At 45.3% G+C, this 23,115-nt stretch overlaps 2 protein-coding genes across 5 annotated transcripts in view; both read right to left on the bottom strand.

Annotated features, from left to right (window-relative positions):
- LOC118378593 (apoptotic protease-activating factor 1-like) overlaps positions 1-832 on the bottom strand; it is a 67,754-nt gene extending 66,922 nt beyond the window's left edge. For both annotated transcript variants that reach the window (XR_008110274.1, XM_052505618.1), the window contains exon 1: positions 444-832. Coding sequence is in view for 1 of the 2 variants with exons in the window: in XM_052505618.1 (XP_052361578.1) it covers positions 444-832 (389 nt within the window). In the remaining variant the exon portion in view is untranslated. The remainder of the gene's footprint in view (positions 1-443) is intronic.
- ccdc87 (coiled-coil domain containing 87) lies at positions 291-23,091 on the bottom strand. Of its 3 annotated transcripts, none has more exons than XM_052505619.1 (20): positions 22,983-23,091; positions 22,074-22,282; positions 21,571-21,725; positions 21,178-21,428; positions 20,663-20,900; positions 20,091-20,172; positions 19,523-19,605; positions 19,201-19,358; positions 18,980-19,106; positions 18,268-18,486; positions 18,009-18,125; positions 17,747-17,862; positions 17,296-17,425; positions 13,319-13,428; positions 12,952-13,067; positions 12,682-12,725; positions 11,613-11,798; positions 10,270-10,384; positions 9,596-9,738; positions 291-1,413 (listed from the first exon to the last, which is right to left on the bottom strand). In XM_052505619.1, the coding sequence occupies exons 2-20, from the start codon at positions 22,273-22,275 to the stop codon at positions 1,144-1,146; spliced, it is 2,862 nt and encodes a 953-aa protein (XP_052361579.1). In that variant the 5' UTR covers positions 22,276-22,282; positions 22,983-23,091; the 3' UTR covers positions 291-1,143. The 3 variants fall into 3 exon arrangements, with proteins under 3 accessions (XP_052361579.1, XP_052361580.1, XP_052361581.1); XM_052505620.1 differs by having other exon boundaries at positions 1,089-1,413; positions 11,613-11,795; XM_052505621.1 differs by lacking the exon at positions 291-1,413 and adding an exon at positions 2,274-2,547.
- Positions 23,092-23,115: the final 24 nt, after the last annotated feature.

Genomic DNA, 23,115 nt, shown 5'->3' with positions numbered 1-23,115 from the left:
ACACACATATATATATATATATATATATATATATATATATATATATATATATATATATATATATATATATACATACATACATACATACATACATACATACATACATACATACATACATACATAAAGTAGCTGACTGGCGTATAGCTAGCTAACTGTGCACTTAGACCGTAACGTTATAGTTAACTACCAAGGTTAATTTGACAGCTGTGGGACACAGCAGTGTAGCTAGCCGACATTCCCAAAACTACACAGCAGCTGTCTGTAGTAGGCTATATAGTATGCATAACAAACGCTATTTATACGTTTATTATTTCCACAGGCAGACAAACATTGTATGTTTATTAAAACAACAGATAAGAACAAGACTTTTTAACTGAAGGTGGCACATACTTCACTCGTAATAAGTTGTAAGGAAATGAAACATTTGAAACACAATTACTCACATGTATCTATTTGCTCGACACAGGAGCTCGCTATCCACACTCGATAAGTGCTCAAGTTTATAATAATTTCCTTTCAAAATAATGTAATTCTGTAAATAAATGTAATCCCCACCTATTTTTGAAATGAGTAAGGTTCTTCCTGAATTATAACAAAAACAACTGCCCCCGGTCTCAAATGACCAATGCGGTGGCGTTTCGCGCACACGTGAGAGGGTGAGATAAAGCATGCGCTTGACTGTAACTAGGCAGATGGGAGCAGGCTGCCTGGTGATACGTGACAGCTTGTTGTTCATTGTAAACTTGTAGGCCTGCAGTGCTAGCTCAGTATCTTTGGTATTGCACTTGGCAATACTGATAAGACACTTAACAGTGGCCCGACATAGACTCATAGTGCAAACAGCGTTCCTTTTGTCATGGCACTTAGAGTTGCATGTTTCTGCCACACTCAGAACAAAATAATGTAAATGATTAATGACAAAATATTCACCATATCAAATGTTGACAATGTCATATGAACCTACTAGTAGTGCATATATATTATCCAATCACGTTCATACATTTACTTGACAAGGGATAGTGATAATGGATTATACATAATATGAATACATACAAATGATCAAATATAATACTTCCTTCCAAGCAGTGCATGCATACAAACAATTTTCCAAGCATTTTATTTATTTGCTTACAACGTTCAAACTTATACTGGATACACTGAGCTCGCCTGGGTTGGGTTGGAGGGGCTGTGTGTGTGAGGGTGGGGTCTCTGGCTGAGGGTCGGGGTGTGTCCTTGGGGGGTGGGGTGGGTGCCCGGGTACAGCTGAAGGTTGGGGTTGAGGGGGGGCAGTCTGGTGGGGAGAGAGCCCCTCCCCTCCACCACCCTCTCCAGAGCCTGGACCCGGCGCTCCTGCTGCAGCCAGTAGAGCATCTCGATGCGGTCCCAGCGCATCTTCTCCCTGTACGGCCTCCCCTGGAGAGAGTGAGAGGGTGACCGTTGAAAACACAGTTGTGAGGAAACTGCTAAGTCTGGCTGCACCAGAGTTTTGGGGCTTTTGTTCTAGCCCAATACTACTACACCTGATTAAACCAATGTAGGACTTGATGATGAGTTGACAAGTTCTGGTTATTGGGGATAATCAGATAAGGGGGATGGCGCAGATCTCCATAGCGTTTTCTCAGTATGTATGAGCCAGTGTAACAGGGTTATATTGGTGATTCCCCTTGCCACTTTATTGTTAAGCCAATGGGTTTTTGGTTTGAGTTTGTCTTGCCTTCACCTACTCAACATGGCATCTTATTGGCTGGTTTGCGTAGCTTGCTTACGAGGGGGGATGTTCCAGTTAGAATCGTCCCAGTGAACAAGCACCAAACCAGCGGTAAGTTGTTGGTTGCAAAGCACCGTACGTCAAAAGTGATTTTATGCTCTCAAGTGATGATTTAAATGTACAATTTATATCAAATAGTTCGTAAATGTTATTCAAACATCACACATAAGATGCAGGGGTTTTTGGAGAATATTTGTTGTGCATTTTGTTGTAGAGAATTCACGCCAGTATTAGCTAGCAACTTACTGTGTCTGGTGGGGGGGTTCATATATTTTGTACAGTGCGTGAGTGCAGAGTTGGATGGTGAGACGGGCATTGCATGACGTGCAATCTTGTGTCGTTCTTATCAGGTACATTGTTAAAGATATTATATTGTAATTGTATTATTTTGGTAACTGCCCAGTGAACAAGCACCAAACCAGCGTGCGTGAGTGCAGAGTTGGATGGTGAGACGGGCATTGCATGACGTGCAATCTTGTGTCGTTCTTATCAGGTACATTGTTAAAGATATTATATTGTAATTGTATTATTTTGGTAACTGCCCAGTGAACAAGCACCAAACCAGCGTGCGTGAGTGCAGAGTTGGATGGTGAGACGGGCATTGCATGACGTGCAATCTTGTGTCGTTCTTATCAGAATAAAGCTACATGATTGGTGCTACATATTGGAGTTCCGTGTCGATGACTGATGTACACAACGCCAGAAGAGTACTGTTACAGTGGTGCCGTGACCCGGATCATCCTTCGTTGGATTTCCATCCCAGAACTTCGCCGTGGTTGCTGTTGAAGAATCAGATAAGACGTTGCTGGTGCAGTTTGGCAATATCGCATTTCGCCACAAGATGGCGCCACTAGAACGTTTTATTATTGCAATTGATAATTTCTCTCTCTGAGGCTCTTCACAGACAAAGGATAACTTTTGTGTTACTTGTTTATTTGCAATTCTGATGTATATCTGATATAAGTAGGGTGAGTTTTACCAGTGTACTAGATATAGGTGAGATTTAGGTGATATATTTATACATGTTTTGCTGTTTACATTTTCATTAGGGTGTTGATTTCCCATTGTTAAAATGGAAGGTGTTGGGAGAGGTAGGGGTTTCCTGTCATTTAATCTGTCACCATCTGTGGGTAGGGGTTCAGCCAAAATTCCAGTTGCTTCTACACCTATGCCCAAACTGGAGGGTTTTGATGATAGTTTATCCATGGACACGCCCAAGGATGTGTATGAAAGAGGTTTGCCAAATACAGGGAGTGGGGAGGTCTCCATGGATTTCATAGCAGACATAGTACAGCAGATTGGTCATTCCATTGGGGAGAACATTGCCTCCTGTTTGGAGTCTAAGGCAATTGCTGGACATGTTGGGGACAATGTTATGGGGAGTGTATGCAGCTCGAGGGGTATGGATGTGTCAGGCCTGAACCTGGTATTGAAGTCTGATATCAGGGAACCGGTGTATTTTTGGGGGATGGCTCTGAAAAGTGCACAGTGCATGAGTGGGAGGATATGGTCATGGTTTACATGCGTAAGAGGGGCGTGTCTGTGATGGACCAAGCAGTTGAGGTTATGGGCAGGCTTATGGGAAGGGCCCGCGATGTTGTTAAAGTTGGCATACGCAGCAATCCCTCCATTGATTTATCTAAAGGCCCGAGTCCCATCTTTGACATACTGAAACAACATTTTAGTGACACTGTTTTTTCAAGCATGCCCCTTGCTGACTTTTATGCCACATTACCTCTGACTGATGAACAACCATTTGAATATTGGCTCAGACTGAACAGGGCTATGGAGGTTGCTGAAGATTGTCTAAAGAGACAGAAAAAAAGTGTTGAAGACCCATCTCGTGAGCTCACAGTCATGTTTATCAGACATTGCCCTAATGCTGAACTGTCGCTTATCTTTAAGTGCAAGCCATTACAGCAGTGGACCGCTGCAGATGTTCATGAGAGGCTGGATGAATACAGGAGGGAGCGGAGGTACACTCACTTATCTACGGTGACCCCAGCCATCGCAACAATGAAGCAGGAAGTTGGTGCTGTCATGCCGATTACCATGCCTGCTGTGAGGTCCCACATGGAAGTACCCAATACGTTGCCTTACCCAGCCCAGCCTATTCAGGGCTCAGCTGAGCCCATGGAACGTATCCTTGCCATGCTGGAGCGTGTGCTGGAGCAGAGGCCACAACAGTCTGACCATAAGTTCCAAAAAGGGAATAGGAGCAAAGTGAAGTCTAATGGGCCATGTAACGTGTGCGGGGATGCTGGACATGATACTTACTTTCACTGCAGGGCCAATCACCTCTGCTTTCTTTGTCATGTAGCTGGCCACGCACGCTCTCAGTGCCCCAAGGCCGCAGCTCTGAGCACAGCTAGTGGAGTCCCTACAGCAATCACCGCTCAGCTTCCAGGAAACTAGTAGGCCTGCATGTAGAAGGGGAGAGGCCTTTTGTAGAGTCCCCATCAGTGAGAGCTGTTGATTTGGAGTCTGTATATAAAAGTGTTTGTGACGAAATGGAGACTGAGAAGAGTATCATAATGCAGAGCACACAGAGACTTTCCCCATATGATGATTTATTCTATGCCAAGGTGTTAATAGGAGGAGAAGTGGAAGTGAGAGCTATGCTTGACAGTGGGTCCATGGCTTGTACCTTGAGCTCTAGGGTCTTACCTGAACTGTTGCATGCAGGAGTGTTGAAAAGTCCATCATTGAGTCCTACAGAGGTAGTCTTGGTTGGTTGTGGTGGGTTGAAGACGAGGCCTTTGGGAGTATGTGAGCTGGAGATGGAGGTGTACGGATGTAGAGTCGCTGTGCCTACACTGGTGGTTGAAGGCCAGAGTGATGACCTCATCTTGGGCAGCAATCTCCTAAAGCACTTGATTCGCCACCTGAAGACGGATGGAGATCTCTGGAAGAGGGTTTACACTCCTGTGTGTGACGGGGGTGAGGAGAGCAAGCTAATCGAGATGATGGCTAATGTGGAGAGATGGAGAGACAGTGAAGTACCTGACAAAGTTGGAACTGTGAGACTAAAAGGGGCTGTGACTCTAGAGCCTATGCAGGAGCACTTAGTCTGGGGCAGACTACGAAACACTCAGAATCTATCAGCTGGCAGTGCTGTTGTCATTGAGCCCAGCAGTTCAAGGTCAACACCAAGGTCAATACTGGTAGGGAGGACAGTAGCTCTATTGCGGGGGGATGGGTGGCTCCCTGTTAGAGTGATAAACCCTTCTCAGAAGACAGTGACATTGAGACGAAACGCCACTCTAGCCGATGTCTTTCCTTGCATGGCTCTAGAGGACTTTGACTGTTCGGGTGTGAATGATGGTTCATCAGCAGCTTTACAGCAGCAAGTGCAGAGAACGGCTGATATACTCACTGACTGCCAAGATGACTTGACACTGACTGACGGTTCCAGCCAACTTCACGATACTGACGGACCTGACAGTTCAAGCGAGCCTGAGGTCTTACGTGACTTAGGTTTGACTGATATTGATGTCTCCTCCTGTCAAGCGTCTCCTGCTGGTAAGAAGAAACTCACCCAGCTCATAGCTGAGTACCAGTCTATTTTTTCCAGGCACAAGTTGGATTGTGGAAAAGCTTCCGGATGTCTTCACCGCATTCAACTGAGTGATGAGAAACCCTTTCGGATTCCCTACCGACGCCTTTCACCAAATAATTATGAGAAGCTCAAACAAGCATTGAATGAGATGGAAGAACGTGATATCATAAGGAAGTCTAGTAGTGAGTTCGCCTCTCCCCTTGTCCTTGTATGGAAGAAGTCTGGAGACCTGAGACTCTGTACTGATTTTCGTTTGCTCAATGCTCGCACCATCAAAGACGCCCACCCACTCCCTCACCAGGCTGACGCGCTGGCTGCGTTAGGTGGAAATGCCTTTTTCTCGACAATGGACCTTACCTCTGGCTACTACAATGTGGAAGTGCATGAGGATGACCGGAGATTCACAGCTTTTACGTCCCCATTTGGATTGTACGAATACAATCGATTGCCACAGGGGTTGTGTAATAGTCCGGCAACCTTCATGAGGATGATGCTAAACATCTTTGGGGATCAGAACTTTCTTAGCCTGCTGTGTTACCTTGACGATGTCTTGGTCTATGCGCCCACTGAAGATCTGGCTATACAGCGCCTGGAAATGGTTTTTGAGCGTCTCAAGGCTCACAACCTGAAGTTGGCGCCAAAAAAATGTAACTTTCTGCAGAGGTCTGTGAAGTTTCTGGGGCATATCATTAGTGCGGATGGTGTAGCTACAGACCCTGAGAAGGTGAGGGCCATTACAGGAGTAACAGAAGATGATCTGATGAAAGATGGCACTGACATTCCATCTCAGAAGAAATTGAGGTCATTCCTTGGGATGGTGGTGTATTATCAACAGTTCATTGAAGGTTGCTCGACCATTGCAAAGCCTCTCTTTGGATTGACTACTGGACACAAGGCTCCACGCTGGAAAAAGAAGCGAAGCTCACCTGTCAGGAAGTTGACGGCTGCCGACTGGACAACAGAATGCAGACAGGCCTTATTCCAGCTAAAGCAAGCCTTGCTGGACCAGGTTTTGTTGGCCCACCCCAACTTTGAAAACCCTTTCTACTCTCGGTGGATGCATCCAGCAATGGCTTAGGTGCTGTGCTATCTCAGGTGCAAGAACCGGGAGCTACAGCGAGACCTATAGCCTTCGCGAGCAAGTCCCTCAGTTATGCACAGTCAAGGTATCCTGCGCACAGGCTCGAGTTCTTTGCCATGAAATGGGCTATCTGTGACAAGTTCCACCACTGGCTACGGGGACAGCAGTTCACGGTATGGACGGATAATAATCCCTTGACATACATTCTGACCAAAGCAAAGCTTGATGCTTGTGAACAGAGATGGGTCGCCAAGCTGGCACCGTACGAGTTTGACATTAAATACATCCCTGGAAAAATGAATGTTGTTGCAGATGCTTTGAGCAGAGAGCCCTTCGTACGACCCAGTGTACTCCATCGCCTGACAAGGGTCCCGTACGAGACCTTACTAGCTGAAGCCGACGCTGTGCGCACAGACAGAGTGCAAGATGTGTTTCGCTGGTCCAGCCACCCCTTTGACAAAGCCTCTGACTCCAACGAAGTGGTCATTAGCTGTCAGGCTACTGTTGACCCCCCATCTGGTGCTTTATCAAGACATGAAGTTGCAGCTGTTCTTCATTCACATAGGTGCTGGGTGGGTGAAGTGGGCTCACATGCACTGCTGTTGCCACAGCTCCCACAGGCTGTTATGCCATCAGAGCAGACCAATGTCGATGTTCTGCCACACGACCTACTGATGAGTAAGCAGCGTGATGACAACGTGATCAGCAAAGTCATCTTCTTTGTTGAGAGGGGGAGAAGACCATCCCGGAGAGAGCGTGCTCATGAGAGTGTTGAGGTTTTGGGTCTTCTCAGAAGTTGTCGACTATGACCAGTTTGTTCAGTCTTTGAGGAGAGATCTGAAAGAAGCCATGAATGCAGCACAGGCATCTGCAGCGAAGCAGTTGAAGAGGCATGCTGACCTTTATGACAGAAGAGTCAGAGGAGCACCAGTGGAGATTGGGGATCGAGTATTGCTGGCTAACAAGGGGGAGCGGGGAAAGCGGAAGCTCGCTGACCGTTGGGAGGATACTGTCTACCTTGTCACTGGATTGAATGCTGACAGTCACACTTTTAAGATTCAGAACAGCTCCACTGGACGGGAGAAGATGGTACATCGCAATCTGATAATGCCAGTCAACTTTCTTCCTCTTCCCCATGCTGCTGTTGAGGAGGGAACAGACATGTCTGGATTAACAGAGTCTGAGGACATGAATGACAGCCTAGTGGTCTCAGCTGCCATGGACACTGCAGTGGATGATGGTGCTGAGTACAGAACCAGAGTGTGGGTGTCAGAGTTGTCTTCTGAAGGAACAGGTGACACAAGCCTGGAGGGTGATGTGCGATCCTTGGATGCTCAGGATATTCCACCTTTGGTTTCCGTGGATGATATACTGCAGCTGGAAGGTCTGCCTCGATCAGAGAGTCTTCAAGAATCTGACCGAGACTGTAACAGTGTAGTGAGTGAGCTAATTGACCAGTCTGCTTACGATATCCGTACTGACCTACCAAACGCGGACCATTCCTTACCTGATCAGTTAAGTACTGACTGTGTTGACGGACACACTATTGCAACAGTGCACAACACTGTTACCCCTTATGCAGTTGAAGGTAGTCGGGGTCATATTAGGTCAAGGGCAGGAAGGCTATTAAACCAGTGTCAAGACTGATTGAGATTATGAATCAGCAGAAAGTTAGCTCTTGAAGGTAAAATATGTGAATAGAGGGTCAATGGTATTGACATCTTTTATTTGTTTTGCTTTTACATCATTGTGACCATAATTAGAGGTTGCAGGATGGTAATGTGACATATGATAAAGTCTCTTATGGTGGTTTATTTTATTACTTGGATGTTTTAAAGTCACCGAGTGTACTTAACATGTGACAGGGCATGTTTACCTATGAGGGCTAAGGGGTTTGATCAACCACTTTTCACTCTAATTCTCAAGGAGAATAGTCTAAGGACTGGAATATTTAGTGACTGATTTAAAGCAGGGTCTGCATCCTTGATATACACAGCGTTACCTTTTAGTTCTCTATTAGGTAGTACATTTTTTTTCTCTGGATTATTCTGTACATATGTTGAGTGTCTCTGTATCTGGTATGTTTGCACAGTGCCGTTTTGTATTTTGTTATTTTTCTTGGCAAGTGGAATTCAGTAGGGGGAGTGTAACAGGGTTATATTGGTGATTCCCCTTGCCACTTTATTGTTAAGCCAATGGGTTTTGGTTTGAGTTTGTCTTGCCTTCACCTACTCAACATGGCATCTTATTGGCTGGTTTGCGTAGCTTGCTTACGAGGGGGATGTTCCAGTTAGAATCGTCCCAGTGAACAAGCACCAAACCAGCGGTAAGTTGTTGGTTGCAAAGCACCGTACGTCAAAAGTGATTTTATGCTCTCAAGTGATGATTTAAATGTACAATTTATATCAAATAGTTCGTAAATGTTATTCAAACATCACACATAAGATGCAGGGGTTTTTGGAGAATATTTGTTGTGCATTTTGTTGTAGAGAATTCACGCCAGTATTAGCTAGCAACTTACTGTGTCTGGTGGGGGGGGTTCATATATTTTGTACAGTGCGTGAGTGCAGAGTTGGATGGTGAGACGGGCATTGCATGACGTGCAATCTTGTGTCGTTCTTATCAGAATAAAGCTACATGATTGGTGCTACATATTGGAGTTCCGTGTCGATGACTGATGTACACAACGCCAGAAGAGTACTGTTACACCTAGTATGTCAATATTTGTAGCTTACTGCATACATTTTTTCTAACTTGTATGTTCAAGATAGGATATACGACTATTACACATTGTGCAGTTTTAGTAAGTAGTAGGCAAGACAGGACCGATTTTGGACACGGCCAGAGGAAGAAACAGAGAATGTGAGGGAGAGAGAAATAGAGAAGGTGAGGGAACGGCAAAGCTCTTTCAATGAGGGTAAATCACCAACCTAAAAACTCTGCTTTCTCTCTGTCTCTCTCTATCCCCCATAGCATACTGCATGTGCTGTATGTCAGAGAGCACAATGACACTAGTGGGTCATATTCACTAGGAAATCAACGGAAGCAAACAAGCAAAAACGAGGAGGGACTTTGCTCAATTTGTCTAATAAGAAACACCGTTTTTTTTTCTTCCGTTGCGAAACATTTTGCTACGCTGTACACTAATTAATAGACCCATGATGTATGGCCCATTGGCCTGACTCACCTTGTAGGTGACAGTGTCATGGAAGCTGTCTGTAATGTGTTGGAGAATCTTAGACAAAACCTTCTCCAGAGAAGAGATCTGGGAGTTGAGTTTTCTCCGGTGCTTGGACTCATCCATCCTGGCTAGAGAGGTGCCTCGGTAGCCTGAGAAAGAAAAAAATGAGTTTGCAAGTGAGAAAGAGAGAGAGGGGCAGGAAAGAATAAATAGAAAGAAAAGAGAGTGGAAGGAAAGAAAGATAGAAAAGTAAAGTGAGAGGAAGGGAGGAAAGATGGAAGGAAAGAAAGAGACAAAGATAGAGCGAGAGACATTCCCTTTGTATAGTGTATGAAGATATGCTCCTTCACTTACGACCATACTAGCCTCTCAGAAGCTATGCAGGGTTGGGCCTAGTTAGTACTTGGCTGGGAGACTGCCTGGGAATACCAGGTGCTGTACATTTTTTGTCCATTAGATATTTCATCAACTGCCTTTTATTTATAACAATAATAATATGATGATATATTTAGCAACTTACAATATATCATCCAATACAATATGCTGTAAAAGCAATATGTTATAATATTGTAAGGAGCACAGGAGGCTGGTGTCATCTTAATTGGGGAGGACGGGCTCGTGGTAATATATCTGCACCTAGGGGAAACTTTACCCCAGAGCAGATATATATTATGCAGTACCTTGCAGGAAGAAGCGGTTGGGGTCAGAAGCGTCCCTCTCAAACAGCTCCAGACGAGCCAGCAGAGACTCCCTCTGCTGGATGAGACGGGCAGCGTGCTCCCATGCTGCTGTAGCCTGGGAGGAAACGCACACACACACGGATGTATACAAATACACACACATGGACACACACACATACACAAATGTATGCATAAACACAAAATTCTGTTCAAGGTATAGAAAAGATTTTGGAAGTATATGGTGAACTCTGTGTCTATGGTGATATGGTGATCTCTGTCTCTACGGTGATATGGTGATCTCTGTCTCTATGGTGATATGGTGATCTCTGTCTCTATGGTGAGCTCTGTCTCTTTGGTGATATGGTGATCTCTGTCTCTATGGTGAGCTCTGTCTCTTTGGTGATATGGTGAGCTCTGTCTCTTCGGTGATATGGTGAGCTCTGTCTCTTTGGTGATATGGTGAGCTCTGTCTCTTTGGTGATATGGTGAGCTCTGTCTCTTTGGTGATATGGTGAGCTCTGTCTCTTCGGTGATATGGTGAGCTCTGTGTCTATGGTGATATGGTGAGCTCTGTCTCTATGGTGATATGGTAAACTCTGTGTCTATGGTGATATGGTGAGCTCGGTCTCTATGGTGATATGGTGATCTCTGTCTCTATGGTGAGCTCTGTCTCTTTGGTGATATGGTGAGCTCTGTCTCTTCGGTGATATGGTGAGCTCTGTGTCTATGGTGATATGGTGAGCTCTGTTTCTAAGGTGAGCTCTGTGTCTATGGTTATATGGTGAGCTCTATCTATATGGTGATACAGTGAGCTCTGTGTCTATGGTGATATGGTGAGCTCTGTCTCTATGGTGATATGGTGAGCTCTGTCTCTATGATGATATGGTGATCTCTGTTTCTATGGTGATATGGTGGTGAGCTCTGTGCCTATGGTGATATGGTGGTGAGCTCTGTGTTTTTGGTGATATGGTGAGCTATGTCTCTATGGTGATATGGTGAGCTCTGTGTCTATGGTGATATGGTGAGATAATATGAACACAGCATCAAGTATCATGCTACCATCTCTGCTAACCTCTATCAGGGCTGTCCAATGTCAGTCCTGGAGGGCCCAAAAACTTCTGGGTTTCATTCTCTCCTTCTGATCAGGGGCTAATTCAGACCTGGGACACCAGGTGAGTACAATTAACTACCAGGTAGAAACAAAAAATATAAGTATTTAGGCCCTCCAGGACCAGAATTAGACAGGCCTGCTATAGATGGTGGCATGATACTTGTACAATAAGTGTGCATTCACCTGTATGTATTTGTTATCGTATGCGTGTGTGTCTATGTACTGTGCACACCTCCTCCAGCTGGTCCCTGCGTGCGTGGGAGCTGTACTTAATGGCCATGTCCAGTCTGTAGGTATCGGGTAGGCAGAGGAGTGTCCAGATCCTCTCCAGCCTGCTCTGGACCTGGTCCCCCTCTCCCATCACCCCCCCTCGACTGGCCTCCTTGCTCCCCTCACTCACTGTCCTCTTATAGGCCTTCTGACAGGGAGAAAGGACAGTTAGTTAAAAAAATGTTTAAAGGGAAATAGTATCCATATTGCTAAGGCCTATTAAATTCAAGTCTACAGAAAGTCCCTAGGGGTAGAAGCTAGAGTTTGATTTGGAACAGAACCCAATCAGTCCCAAATTGTTATGAGCCTTTGCGTAGATCTGAAGGAATTGGAGAGATGATGGAATGGGACAGAGAAAGAAAGATGATGGAATGGGACAGAGAAAGAGAGATGATGGAATGGGACAGAGAAAGAGAGATGATGGAATGGGACAGAGAAAGAGAGATGATGGAATGGGACAGAGAAAGAGAGATGATGGAATGGGACAGAGAAAGAGAGATGATGGAATGGGACAGAGAAAGAGAGATGATGGAATGGGACAGAGAAAGAGAGATGATGGAATGGGACAGAGAAAGAGAGATGATGGAATGGGACAAGGAAGGAGAGATGATGGAATGGGACAGAGAAAGAGAGATGATGGAATGGGACAAGGAAGGAGAGATGATGGAATGGGACAGAGAAAGAGAGATGATGGAATGGGACAAGGAAGGAGAGATGATGGAATGGGACAAGGAAGGAGAGATGATGGAATGGGACAGAGAAAGAGAGATGATGGAATGGGACAAGGAAGGAGAGATTATGGAATGGGACAGAGAAAGAGAGATGATGGAATGGGACAAGGAAGGAGAGAACTACCCAGATCGAAGGCTCCCAGTCTTAATGACACATAAAACCTGACAGTATTACAATGGCTGTAAATCCATTTATGGTACATTTACTGCATATTCTGCATTTACAGTTCATTTATAGTATCCATTTACAGTACATTTATAGTATCATCTGTGTACTAAGACACGCACACACACACATACCTGTTTAGAGCTGGTTATTTCTTCATCTGGGCTCTCTTCCTCCTCTGTAAAAAACCCAACAGACAATAGGTTACCTATGAGTCTATAAACAATAGGCTATGAAACAGGTTTAGCACCAATAAGCCAGAAATCCAATGAGTCATGACATTACCTACTAAACCAGAACTGTTTGACTTCCTTTTATTTCGCGATCCTTGACTGGAACGTCCTGCGTTTGAATGACTCACTGAATTACGATGGTTAAAAGTCACAGTGTGCGTGTGTGTTTACCCTCCAGATCGGGTTCCTTCCACAGCCCTCCCAGCAGCACCGTGTTGACGTTCCACACCCCTGTCACGTACTCCTGCTTCTGACCCTTTAGAGCCTCCATCTTCTGCCTCCGCCTCCTATCCACACACACTGGTTTGTTAGCTGATCAAAGTCCTCATAATGTAAGAAACATGATTACAACAAAAAAGAATGTAGAAAAAATAATGAAAATAGTGGGGCAGACAGACAGACAGACAGACAGACAGACATACATACATACATACATACATACATACATACATACATACATACAGACAGACAGACAGACAGACAGACAGACAGACAGACAGACAGACAGACAGACAGTAAGACAGACAGACAGACAGACTTCTTCCTCTCGTCTCCTCGTAGCTGGAGCAGTCTTCTTCTCTCGTCCTCCTCATCGTCACTATCGCCACTATCGTACAGGTGGAACGCCGCCCACAGGTAGTCATTGTCCTACATAGACAGAGAGAGTCCTAGTCAATCACTCTCTGATACCACAACAATAACTGGACATGGAAATTATTGGACATGTATCTAGTGCTTGAATTGGGCCTGGAAAAACACTGGTATTCTGATATTACACAGGTACTTAAAGAGTGGGAGAAGGGGTTTGCCAGTTTGTTCTCAGGTAACGAAAATGTGGCATATTTTGAAGATTTTTTTTTATAAAGACATATGTTCCCTGAAAACTAAACTGGAAAATACAATGTTAGAACCATCTTATATATGTAACCTGTATTTAAATGAGCTGTCTGTGGCAGAAGTTAAGAAGGTGATTGATGCTGCAAAAAATGGGAAAGCGTTTGGCATTGATGAACTGCCTGATGAGGTTTTAAAATCCCCTAAATTAATTGACGTCCTATATGATTTGCTCCAAATGTGTTTTGAGTACAGTATACTGCCATCCACTTGGTATAAGTCTATAGTGAATCACATTCCCAAATCTTCAAAAAATTACCCAAGAGTGCAACTGAACTATAGAGGCATAAGTTTATTAAGTACAGTTTGTAAATTATATTTTCATCCATCCTCATGTAACGGCTTTCTTGTGGAGAAGGAGAGTCGGACCAAAATGCAGCGTGATGATGATTCATGATATTTTAATGAAGGAAAAAACGATACATGAAGAAACTACAAAATAATGAAATGCGAAAACCAAAACAGCCCTATCTGGTGCAAACACAAAGACAGGAACAATCACCCACAAAACACTCAAAGAATATGGCTGCCTAAATATGGTTCCCAATCAGAGATAACGATAAACACCTGCCTCTAATTGAGAACCACTCCAGACAGCCATAGACTTTGCTAGATACCCCCACTAAGCCACACACCCAAATCCTAACAAAACCCCAAGACAAAACACACCACAATAAACCCATGTCACACCCCGGCCTGACCAAATAAATAAAGACAAACACAATATACTTCGACCAGGGCGTGACACCTCAACAATAGGCTAATTACATTTTTGGAGAATCAAAACATTCTGGTGGAAGAACAAAATGTTTTTTGTAAATCCAGAGCCTGTACAGATCATATCTTCTCGGTATGTACAATAATCAGAAATAGATTACACAAAGAGAAGCCTACTTTTGCACGTTTCATTGATTTGTAGAAAGCTTTTGATTTTGAAAATAGGGATATTTTAGCCTATAGTTTGTTAAAGACAAGGGTTGACGGGAAATTTTATCACGCAATCCAGTCTCTTTACAAAGTATCAATTGCTTGTGTGCATGTTAATGAATATGGCACAGACTGGTTTACCACACCCTCGGGTGTTAAACAAGGAGACGCCTTATCACAGACTTTGTTTGCTTTGTTTATAAATTATTTGGCAAAAGAAATTCAACAGTTAAATAATGGAGTAAGATATGATGATGAAATGTTAAGAATCCTTTTATATGCTGATGATACTATTTTCATGGAAGAAACTGAACAAGACCTGCAGAACATGTTATTATGTGCAGTCAATTAGTGTAAAATATAGAGACTCATGATCAACTAGACAAAAACACAGATAATGACTTTTAGAAATCCAGGTACTAAGAGAAGTGTTTTTCAGTTTTGTTTTGGTGAAGACATTCTTGAGTTTACTAGCAATTATACATATTTGGGTCTTTTTATTCTGTTTCTTTTTTTCTGTATTTATTTATCTGGTTATGTTATGTTATGTTATGTTATGTTATGTTATGTTATGTATGTATGTATGTATGTATGTATGTATGTATGTATGTATGTATGTATGTATGTATGTATGTATGTATGTATGTATGTATGTATGTATGTACCTTACTTATTCTTTCCTTCTTTCTTTATTGAATTATTGTAATGTTTGTTTATGTGTCAATTAATCCCATAAGGGATGGGTTGCCAATTGGCGTTTTGACACGAAAATAAAATGTTATTCATTCATTCAAAAAGTATTAATTACATTCGGTACTGAGTACCGGCACCTTGACTTTTCTACTGCTTGAGGTCCAGCACCTCTTATAGAATAATGATTGAAAAGTTCTGGCACCTAAATATAAACAGTACTCAAGCCCAAAATGAGTACCAGCACCTATTTCAAATTTCATGTTTTATTTGTCACATGCACAAATATAGTGAAACGCTTAACTTTCAAGCCCTACACAACAGGGCACAGTATTCAATATAAAAAAAGTAGAACTACTAAAAAACAACATCAAAACACAAAAAATAAATCAAGCCATGTCTATAATCTCTCAGAATATCTCTCTTAGAATGACCTTCTTGATCCAAATCAGTCAGGTTTCAAGACTAGTCATTCAACTGAGACTGCTCTTCTCTGTATCACGGAGGCGCTCCGCACCGCTAAAGCTAACTCTCTCTCCTCTGCTCTCATCCTTCTAGACCTATCGGCTGCCTTCGATACTGTGAACCATCAGATCCTCCTCTCCACCCTCTCCGAGTTGGGCATCTCCGGCGCGGCCCACGCTTGGATTGCGTCCTACCTGACAGGTCGCTCCTACCAGGTGGCGTGGCGAGAATCTGTCTCCTCACCACGCGCTCTCACCACTGGTGTCCCCCAGGGCTCTGTTCTAGGCCCTCTCCTATTCTCGCTATACACCAAGTCACTTGGCTCTGTCATAACCTCACATGGTCTCTCCTATCATTGCTATGCAGACGACACACAATTAATCTTCTCCTTTCCTCCTTCTGATGACCAGGTGGTGAATCGCATCTCTGCATGTCTGGCAGACATATCAGTGTGGATGACGGATCACCACCTCAAGCTGAACCTCGGCAAGACGGAGCTGCTCTTCCTCCCGGGGAAGGACTGCCCGTTCCATGATCTCGCCATCACGGTTGACAACTCCATTGTGTCCTCCTCCCAGAGCGCTAAGAACCTTGGCGTAATCCTGGACAACACCCTGTCGTTCTCAACTAACATCAAGGCGGTAGCCCGTTCCTGTAGGTTCATGCTCTACAACATCCGCAGAGTACGACCCTGCCTCACACAGGAAGCGGCGCAGGTCCTAATCCAGGCACTTGTCATCTCCCGTCTGGATTACTGCAACTCGCTGTTGGCTGGGCTCCCTGCCTGTGCCATTAAACCCCTACAACTCATCCAGAACGCCGCAGCCCGTCTGGTGTTCAACCTTCCCAAGTTCTCTCACGTCACCCCGCTCCTCCGCTCTCTCCACTGGCTTCCAGTTGAAGCTCGCATCCGCTACAAGACCATGGTGCTTGCCTACGGAGCTGTGAGGGGAACGGCACCTCAGTACCTCCAGGCTCTGATCAGTCCCTACACCCAAACAAGGGCACTGCGTTCATCCACCTCTGGCCTGCTCGCCTCCCTACCACTGAGGAAGTACAGTTCCCGCTCAGCCCAGTCAAAACTGTTCGCTGCTCTGGCTCCCCAATGGTGGAACACACTCCCTCACGACGCCAGGACAGCGGAGTCAATCACCACCTTCCGGAGACACCTGAAACCCCACCTCTTTAAGGAATACCTAGGATAGGATAAAGTAATCCTTCTCACCCCCCCCCCCTTAAAAGATTTAGATGCACTATTGTAAAGTGGCTGTTCCACTGGATGTCATAAGGTGAATGCACCAATTTGTAAGTCGCTCTGGATAAGAGCGTCTGCTAAATGACTTAAATGTAAATGTAAATGTATAATGTACATGCAGAACCTATGGTCCAATTCAAAAGTTTATTGAGATTTATTTGTAAACAAAACCGGTTGATTTTCTTCTAGTTACTCAATCGATTTTTATGCATTTACTGCCTTCTATTAATTAGAAAGTCTTCTTCTATTTGCTTCCTGTAACTACAGAATGTGTGACCTCTGACCTGATTGGTGATGTATCGGAGGTAGTCCTCGACTGAGAGGTCAGTCTTCCACCACTGCAGCCAGGCTGTGAAGGCTCGGGAATTCTGGTCTTCCGGTTTCTTATGGTCCGCTGGGATCTCAGTCCTTTTCCTGGACACACACACACACACACACACACACACACACACACACACACACACACACACACACACACACACACACACACACACACACACACACACACACACACACACACACACACACACACACACACACACACACACACACACACACACACACACACACACACACACACACACACACACACACACACACACACACACACACACACACACACACTTTGAGTTACACACACACATTACATCTGTGAGAAAATGTGTTGTATTATGAGAGAGAGCGTGTTAAAGTGGTGTTCAGGTATTGAGTCAAGTGGGATACATGGTACAGTACCTGTGGGACATGGCGTTGGTGTTCTGTCTCTTCAGCTGTGGGTTGATGAACCTCTGGTGGTTCTTCTTCTTCATACTCCATCTGATGTTGGTCAGGGCTGGCTCTATCATGGGGTCCTATAGGGGAAAGGAACAGATCAACAGGGAGTCAATTCTATTGATATTCAAGAGATTAATTGAAATTCTGGATCAACAATTGCCAATTTAAGAATGAATTTTTTCTGAATTAAATTCAACAGGCAATGTAAAAGAGTATATCTCACCTCATCGAAGTTGAGATACTGTGTAGATTTGCTTTTGGATAACTCCTTATAAACTTCCTTTATTTCTTCCCCGGCAAACAGGTTACGATCCAGCCATTGCACTGAAGAGAGCTCAAGCTGTTTAGAGAAAAAGAGAGAGAGAGAGAGGGGTCAGACCACCATGATGAGGTCATAATGATAGTAACAGTATAACAGTACCATCATCACACACTAAGTAGTAATAATAACATGTCTATCCTCCGCCTCCTCTGTGACCCACCTCTTTGGTGAGGTAGTTGTAGACGGGTGGGTACGTGTGGATGTTAATGGTGTCGCGGAGAACCCTGTCTGAGACGCGGGCGGCGGCTGTGCGGGCTAGAGAGACGTGGGACAGGGCCACGTTCACCACAGCTCCCTGGGGGTGCTCCGGTTCCTCCACTGGCACCCTGTACCTTCCTCCACTGGCACCCTCCCTCTTCTCCCCCTCCTCTTCCTGTTTCTAGGATTGGACAAGAATAGATGGGGGGAGGGTATATAGGAAGTATACTATGGTGAGAGAATGTGTGTGTGTGTGTGTGTGTGTGTGTGTGTGTGTGTGTGTGTGTGTGTGTGTGTGTGTGTGTGTGTGTGTGTGTGTGTGTGTGTGTGTGTGTGTGTGTGTGTGTTCCCTACCTGCAGAGTGTGTTCCCTACCTACAGAGTGTGTTCCCTACCTACAGAGTGTGTTCCCTACCTGCAGAGTGTGTTCCCTACCTACAGAGTGTGTTCCCTACCTACAGAGTGTGTTCCCTACCTACAGAGTGTGTTCCCTACCTACAGAGTGTGTTCCCTACCTACAGAGTGTGTTCCCTACCTACAGAGTGTGTTCCCTACCTACAGAGTGTGTTCCCTACCTGCAGAGTGTGTTCCCTACCTACAGAGTGTGTTCCCTACCTACAGAGTGTGTTCCCTACCTGCAGAGTGTGTTCCCTACCTACAGAGAGTGTTCCCTACCTGCAGAGTGTGTGTGAGCTGTTGTAGTTTGGTGGAACCTCTCCACGCCAGGGCCTTGATCAGAGGAGGGAGGTCTGTGTCAGAGTCTGTCACAGCCTGATCCACAATCACTCTGTCCTGTAGCAACCTAGACACATACACACACATAAGAACAAACATACACACACACACACTCACACATACACACACACACACACACACACACACTCTATCGCACACACCTCCTGAGGTCGTGGGCCGGGTCAATGGGCTTCTCGATGTTGGAGCAGGGCCCAGTGGCCAGCAGCACCAGAGGCGACTGGGGTCTGGCAGGCAGGGCCTCCATCTCCAGCTCCTCCAGGAGAGTCTCCCTCTGCAGGTCTGGCATGGAACTACACCCCTGGGTGCTCACAAAAATAACTGCATAAACTCATACTAATAAACTCATACATAATATAACTCATACTAATAATAAATCATAAATAAATAATAACCATCCTGTATGCATGTCTTCAGGGACCAGTTGGAGTGGGTGTTAATAGTACAGTGCAACTATACCAATACCTCTAGTCTGGTGTAGCCATGGTAATACATGCTGGGTTCCTCATCTGACTGTGAAACATTGGCCAAGCTGGCCCGCGTTGCATCTAAACACACACACACATATCATTACTACTCGTACTAACAAACAATTGTTTATTATTGTCACAAGTGTACTTGACTATATGTGTGTGTGCCTGTCTGTGTGAGAGAAAGAGAGATAGAGAAAGAGAGAGACAGAGAAAGAGAGATAGAGAGAGAGAAAGAGAGAGACAGAGAAAGAGAGATAGAGAAAGAGAGAGAGAGACAGAGAGAGAAAGAGAGAGAGAGAAAGAGAGAGAGAGACAGAGAGAGAGAAAGAGAGAGACATAGAAAGAGAGATAGAGAAAGAGAGAGAGAGACAGAGAGAGAGAAAGTGAGAGAGAGAAAGAGAGATAGAGGGAGAGAGACAGAGGGAGAGAGACAGAGAGAGTGAAAGACAGAGACAGAGAAAGAGAGATTGAGAAAGAGAGAGAGAGACAGAGAGAGAAAGAGAGAGACAGAGAAAGAGACAGAGCAATAGAGAGAAAAGAGCAAGAGAGAGATAGCAAGCCTTTGTTAGTGATCAGTTCCAGGTGGCAGGGCATCAGGTCATAGACCTGCTCCAGGTCCATGTCTCCCATCTTCTCAGTCATCTGACAGACAGACAGACAGACAGACAGACAGACAGACAGACAGACAGACAGACAGGGAGACAGACAGGGAGACAGACAGGGAGACAGACAGGGAGACAGACAGGGAGACAGACAGGGAGACAGACAGGGAGAAAGAAGGGAACATCTCAGCTCCCTGTAGCTTTACCAGACACACACACACCAAAACAGCAGAGAAGCAAGTTTACACACACATTCACACGCATGGAGACACACACACACACACGCACGCACGCACGCACGCACGCACGCACGCACGCACGCACGCACGCACGCACGCACGCACACACACACACACACACACACACACACACACACACACACACACACACACACACACACACACACACACACACACACACACACACACACACACACACACACACACACACACACACACACACACACACACACACACACACACACACACACACACACACACTCTCTCCCTCTCTTTTTCTCTGTCTCTCACCTCTCGGAGGTCCCTCTCGATAGGGTTTTTGCCCTGCCTGATGGCACCGCTCTTCTTGCAGCCAGCCTTGGTCTGCAGAGTCAGACCAAAGTCCAGTTTGCATGGCAGCGCTGTGTGTGTCTCCATCGCCCCCTTCAGGTCGCGTCCGGCAGCTCTGGGTCTCTCAGCGCTCAGCCGGGCTCTCCGTGTTGCCTTGATCCCTGCCGCTACGCTGCGTCTGATCGAGTGGACGTTTAAACTGCAGAGAAAGAATAACCGTTAGCAAAAAGGAGAACAATAAATACAACCAATTGTATTTACAGCTGCTTGGTGAGTTTGCACTTATCGACAAAAGGTGGATGATCAATAATTCAAGTAACGAGCTTAGCATGCATTTTCGACTACAAGAATTTGGCTACAATTGGTTCCAATTGTAAATCTTGGTTTAAAGAAGCTATAGATGTTGATTTGAGGACTTTAGATCCTCATCTAGGAAATAATGGAGCTCGGGAAAACCCTGCTCGCCAGTCACTCACAGGCTGGTGCAGTCTATGGCCATCTGGGCCCCCAGGCGGCTGCGGTTGGCCTGGTCGCTGAAGACGGCGCGGCGCCTCAGCCTGTCCAGCAGGTGGAGATAGTTGAGGTAGAGCTCCTGGCAGATGCGGAGCACCTCCTGGCACGTCTCCGCCTGCAGCTGCCTGTTCTCCTCCTGGTTCAGCGTGGGCTCGTCCATCAGCCCCTTCAGGTCCTGCCAGATCAGGCCCAGCTCTGACGTCATTACCGCCGCCTTGGGGGTCGCAGAGTGTTTTGGGTGGATGGGGGCTGTGTGTGTGTGACACTGTTCCATCCATCTATCTATCCAACCATCCATCCATTTAGTAGATGCTTAGGAGAGAGAGTGTATAGTGTATCCTAATGGAGTGGCTCACCAGAGCTTGCTGATCCTCCACAGGGGTGGAGTGGAGCACGGAATGCTCCTGGATCCGGTACTGCAGCTGCTGACGCATGTCAGCCAGGGAGGTGGGGTTGGTCTTCACCCCCTCTGACACCGACGGGGACACTGTTCTCTCCTCCTGGACCCTGTCTGGGAGGAACAACACACCCGGGACGTGTGTACATACCTTTCATTCTCCTGTATCACCTCCATTCAAAAAAACAATAAACATATTTTGTTTTGGCATCATAAGAGATGTGTGGGGCATGTGGATAGAGAAAATAGACTGTGTAGATCGACACCCTGTGTGTGTTTTCAGGTCAGCCCTGTAAATGAATAGGCCTACACTTTAGAATTTAGGTGGGTAAAACTGTCTAGACATCCTTTTGTTGATTCAATTAACTCAAAGGCCTCTTGCATACAATCACGGATCAACAATAGCACCTCACACAAGGCACCAGGCTGTCTTCCCTCAAACAGCTTTAGATCCCCACACACCTGCCCTCTTCTCTCCCTCAGGGTTGGACTGGAAGAAGAGGGAGAGTGGCCCCAGGATGCTGCGGTATCTCTGCTGGATGTCCTGGGTGCAGGCCACCATCTGTGTCATGGAGGTCAGCATGTCCTGGCCATCTGCCATCCGTCGTTTGGCCTCTGCTGCTCGGGAGAGGCGGCCCACCACTTTCATTTTGCCACTGCTCATCCCCTCACTGTTTGACATAGACAGCAAAGAAGCCTTGGTATACACTGGTCTACAGAGCTTGAATGAGCAACTCTCTGGTTTCAGGATATGACATGGCACTTTTGGGCATGCATGGTCACCTGGGTCCATGTTCAGACCTCTCTTGGTTCATACACATTCAGTAGCGATATGATGCACAGCGCACACAAAGACATTGATTTCTGTACCAGCTGCCTGTTATGATTCACATTCACAGGCTGTCATTTTTCATTTATGGTAACTTTGTGAACCAAATATCTAGCCACCCACATGGGCACAGACGTCAGTTCAACGTCTGGTTTTGATTTACATTTGGTTGAGTTGTCTACTAACGTTAACGTGAATGGAACGTGAAATCAACATTACATGTAACCAAGTAATTGGATTTAGGTTCATTCAACGGCATCACATAAAAATACGTGGAAACAACGTTTATTCAACCAGTTTTTACCCAGTGGGTAGCTCCCCCTTGAAAGGTAATGCGCAATCTTTACAGCAATGCTCTGTACTAACTAGCTAGCTAACATTAGCTAGCCAGCAAGCAATGGAAGTTGGAACTTTGTTTGACAAGTGAGCTCTAAAAATGATATACAATTAATTGAAAATACTACTTGAATTTGTCATAATTTGGAGAATACCTAAATAATTGTCGATTCATATTAATAGATAAGAAACATAACTTGCTGTACCTTTAGCTACCATTATTTCCTCATAGCCTGTTTCAGGAGGGACGCGTTGCTTAGAAACGCAAGTTCTCACCAGTGATGTATACAAACCCTGGACGGCATTGTGAATTGGCCACCGAGTGACTTTGAAGCCACA

This window comes from Oncorhynchus keta, unplaced genomic scaffold (genome assembly GCF_023373465.1).
Source record: "Oncorhynchus keta strain PuntledgeMale-10-30-2019 unplaced genomic scaffold, Oket_V2 Un_contig_2440_pilon_pilon, whole genome shotgun sequence".
Classification (NCBI taxonomy): Eukaryota; Metazoa; Chordata; class Actinopteri; order Salmoniformes; family Salmonidae; genus Oncorhynchus; species Oncorhynchus keta.
The sequence above is the reverse complement of the archived record's forward strand: the minus strand, read 5'-3'. Positions and strand labels throughout refer to the sequence as shown.